At 36.4% G+C, this 4,286-nt stretch overlaps 1 protein-coding gene across 1 annotated transcript; it reads right to left on the reverse strand.

Moving 5' to 3' along the window:
- Positions 1 to 1,161: 1,161 nt before the first annotated feature.
- On the reverse strand, positions 1,162 to 3,752 carry LOC111911985 (zinc finger BED domain-containing protein RICESLEEPER 2-like). Its single transcript, XM_052765846.1, has 6 exons — positions 2,974 to 3,752; positions 2,416 to 2,886; positions 2,249 to 2,342; positions 1,402 to 2,097; positions 1,270 to 1,316; positions 1,162 to 1,183 (listed from the first exon to the last, which is right to left on the reverse strand). Exons 1-6 carry the CDS (start codon positions 3,750 to 3,752, stop codon positions 1,162 to 1,164), a joined length of 2,109 nt encoding a protein of 702 aa, XP_052621806.1.
- Between the last annotated feature and the right edge of the window lie 534 nt (positions 3,753 to 4,286).

The following is a 4,286-nucleotide window of genomic DNA, read 5'->3' on the forward strand; positions in this document are numbered from 1 at the left end:
TTGTTCCAAGAACTCATCCCATGACATTTTCAAAGCTTCTTCTCGCGGCATTGTATCCGCCAATAGCTTCCACCAGATGAGGACTCCAGTTTTCAATTGTCTCACAGCGAAGACGGTCTTCTTCTTCTCGCTGCAGTTGTAGCTCTCAAACACCATCTCCATCTCGGAGATCCAATCCATAATCTCAACAGGCTTTGGGCTTCCTGAGAGACTTGGTGGTTTTGCACCCAAGAAATTCTTGTACATCCGCCCATCCTTGTTGTTTCTCCTTTATGGGTCATCCCTTTGCTCACCTTGAGTCCCTAGTTGACTCACTTGGCGGCTGTAGTTCCCTTCCTCAGATTGTTCGGGAATTGGCTCGGTCGGCTCAACATGTATGGTACGTTTGTCCCAATTTTTGTGGAACATCTGTCTCATTTCTTCCCTTTGTTCAGCTAGCATAGCCCAAATCATGGCTTGAACTCCATCCATGGTAACTGGCTTAGGTGCAACTTCTTCTACAACAGGTATTTGCTGAACCACTGGGGGTTGGTTCCTATCTCCATTTGCGTTTACGTTTCCGCTATGGGTCCTTGCCATCTTGATCTATACACCTAATAAGGTGAATTTAGATCTTTATTTAGGACTGATGTTTAAATCATCATTATCACTCTGAAACATTTACATGCTAGTTCTAATATCGTAGTCGTACGTTTAGAATCCTAAACACATAAGGTTAGGGGTGTAAATGAGCCGAGCCGAGCCCGAACATACCCAAGCTCGGCTCGAACTCGTTTGATTGTATGTTGGCTCGAGCTCGAGCTCGACTCGTTTCGAGCCCAATTTCAAAGCTCGTGCTCAGCTCGTAGGAAAAATAAGAAGCTCGAGTTCGGCTCGGGCTCGGCTCGTTTAGTTTGTTATGCGAGCCTAAATGAGCTTAGGCTCGACTCGAGCTCGTTTATGGTTTTTGGGCTCGTTTAATTTATTATCATATATTCAAGGGAATAATCCAAATTCTAACTTCAAAACAGACATTCATAGATTCTCCATTTGCATTGATTTAATGTCTAAAATATAACCAAATAAAAGAAAATAAAGAGTAAAAGCTCAAATTACAAAAATAGTAGTTAAACTCCTAATTATTGAACGACTAGAAATAGAAAAATCTTCCTTTATGCAACTTCACTCCTCAGATATACAAAACCTGCAAAATGTACAAAGGAATCATTTTTTGAAATATTTTTCAGATTAAGAATTTGTTGTTTAACACATCTAATTACCTTCAATTACTTTGTGTTCACCTCAGGCAGTAAAACCTTAATAGGAAACTCCTCCTTCTACAAAATAAAAAGGTTGACAATTAATAATTTAAACTATTAAAATAACAATTATAATGTGGTTTTGATTTTTTTTCAAATATACCTTTAATTTTTTCTTGACTCCATGAACTTGCCTAATCCAATCTCCTCCGCAAATCAACATTTGTACCGTGTCGGACCCCAATGAAGCTCGATATGGATCAATAACTCTACCACCGGCACTAAAAGTTGCTTCAGATGCAACCGTAGAAATTGGGATTGCAAGTACATCTCTAGCCATCAATGATAAAACACGGTACTTTAACTTGTGCACATTCCACCACTCTAAAGCATTAAATGATTCCATTCCTGTTTGTCCTTTCTCCCTATAAACACCTTCTTCTAAATACATATCAAGCTCTGACTTTTCTGGTCTCTCCAAATCTGCAGTCTTTATGAACTCTCCAAATGCCTCCCATCCAGATCCAAGTGATGTACCTTCATTCAACCCTAAAACATTTCTTTCATGTTCGCTTCCATGTGTTGCAGATTCCCTAACTAATGTGTCATGCATCTCTAAATACTCCGAATACATTTCATAAAGTGCATTCTTCACTTCTTTAATGTTCTCGTCTGAATTTTGATAAAGTGTTGGAAAGCAAAATTCAACCAACTTCATCTTGAACCGTGGATCTAACACAAAAGCTATTGCCATTACAAGGTGACACTCACCCCAATACTTGTCAAACTTTTCCTTCATTTTCTTCACCATATCACGAATAAAATCGTTTGTAGATAATGAACCTTTATCAAGAGTTTGCTTCACTCTAAACACTTCAATTAGATATAAATTAGCAGTTAGGATAATCACTGCCCGAGATGATATTCGTGCACACCTAAGCATAATCGTTGGATTTAGTCAACAAAGAAAATCATTTATTAATAAAATATTATGCATATTAAACACAAACCTTAAAAACCTTCAAAATTTCACATACGCTTTGAACATTTTCCCAATCTTCGTCAGTTGGCAAGTGATGAAAATGTGGTTCATACTCTGCATACCTGAGAAAACCACAATTAAAGTGTTAGTGAATATGAACATGTGTTAAAAACTTTAAGGTATATTTGAGTATACCTTGGGAAAGCATCTTTGAACTTTAAAGCCATGCACAACATATCATAGGTTGAATTCCATCGTGTTGGAACATCAAGCATTAACTTCCGATCACGTATTTGCATTTGATGTGCAGCCTTTGAAAAATTTAGACGTCTACCCTCCGAATTGTCAATATACTTTATACCCTCACGAACATCACCGATGATATGATCAATTATTGCAAGACCATCTTTCACTAGAAGATTCAATATGTGTGCGCAACATCGTATATGAAACAATCTACCACCACATGAAAGTTTTCTTACACGCGAAAAAATTTCTTTCAATCTTCTTAAAGCTTTGTCATTATAAGCTGCGTTGTCAACTGAGATGGTGAAAATCTTATCTTTAATTTCCCACTCTTGCAAACACTTGTAAATACCATCAGCAATATCAACCGCAGTACGAGGAGGAGGAACATGTACAACACTTAATACACGTTTCTGTAATCTGTAGAAAAACGTTGAGATATAATTAAAATATGATAGAAAGAAAAAGATAAATAATTAAATATTAAAATTGAGCAAGTTGTTAAACCTCCAATTATGATCTACAAAATGTGCAGTAATAACCATATACTCAATTTTCTGATGCGAGGACTTCCAACAATCAGTTGTTAAACTGATTTTAGAGGCAGCTTTTGTAAGGGCTTTCAACCTTTTCTTCTCATGCTCGTATACCTTAAAACAGTCTGACGTAATTGTAACTCTGCTTACTTTCTCAAATAATGGAGTAGCTGTCTTCATCATTTTCACAAACATTACATCTTCCACAGTAGCAAACGGTTGCTCAGTACTTAGTATCCAATTAGCTATGGCCTCCCTCATCTTGTTTTCATCATATTTTGTATCCGATCCGATCAATGGTGGCACAAAATCCACATCACACCCACTAGGCTGAAAATTTAGTATTTGTTGGTTTTTTAGCGATTGTTTATGGGGGATGCAGCTGTTTAGGTGTCTTTTATATGATGATGTAGGACCTGAACCAATAATAGCCAACCTTGACTTACAATGTTTGCATTTGGCTTTTTTCTTACCATCCCGGAGTGTAACTACAACAAAGTCGTCCCATACTTTTGATGTTTTTTTCCGTTTTCTCGTTAATTGTACTTCATCTTCATCGGTTTCGTTATTTTTTTCTCTCACACTTTCATTTTCATTAGGGATTTGACTAGTTGTTTCTTCATTTGGAGTGGTTGTGTGATCCATACCATGTACTGATTGTGATGACGGATTATCAATCCCAACACCTGTTTCAACCCCCATTCCTTTGTTTGGACTTAATAGGTTTGTTGTAGACCCTCCATCATCCATTGAATCTTCATAAGAAAACAATACAAATCATAGATACATCAATTTGAAATAATATTTATGCAACAATAAACAACTCACTGGAACACCATGAACACCAACAAGTACACATAATATTTATGCAAAAGTAAATAACTCAATGTGATTTGAAAAATATGTGTGTCATTTTCTAGCATTTGGTCAAACATTAGGGTCAAAAATGTGAATTGAAAACATCCAACATGTCATCACGTTGCAATTTCCAAACAAGTGAATTAATATGATTATATGAGCATCTTACAGTTAAGAAAAGAAAAGAAAACTAAGTATATGAACTTTTGAGGAGTGCCAATTTTAATTACATTACTGATACCAATCAATTTGAGGAGTGCCGATTTTACTAATACCAATCAATGGAGTGCCGATTTTACTAATACCAATCAATTTGAGGAGTGCCGATTTTAATATAAACTGCTTACAAACAGATACCTTTTGATTTGAGGAGTGCCGATTTTAATTACAAAAATTGACAAACAGGTTATTTGCTTAGTGCTTACA

This window comes from Lactuca sativa, chromosome 7 (assembly GCF_002870075.4).
Source record: "Lactuca sativa cultivar Salinas chromosome 7, Lsat_Salinas_v11, whole genome shotgun sequence".
Taxonomy (NCBI): Eukaryota; Viridiplantae; Streptophyta; class Magnoliopsida; order Asterales; family Asteraceae; genus Lactuca; species Lactuca sativa.

Excerpts from the sequence above, each read along its gene's own strand:
- LOC111911985 (XM_052765846.1), bottom strand. The coding sequence starts at position 3,752 with ATGGATGATGGAGGGTCTACAACAAACCTATTAAGTCCAAACAAAGGA. Across the intron at positions 2,887-2,973 it reads TTTGTAGATCATAATTGGAG|ATTACAGAAACGTGTATTAA; the intron begins GTTTAACAACTT and ends GTTTTTCTACAG. Across the intron at positions 2,343-2,415 it reads TTCAAAGATGCTTTCCCAAG|GTATGCAGAGTATGAACCAC; the intron begins GTATACTCAAAT and ends TGGTTTTCTCAG.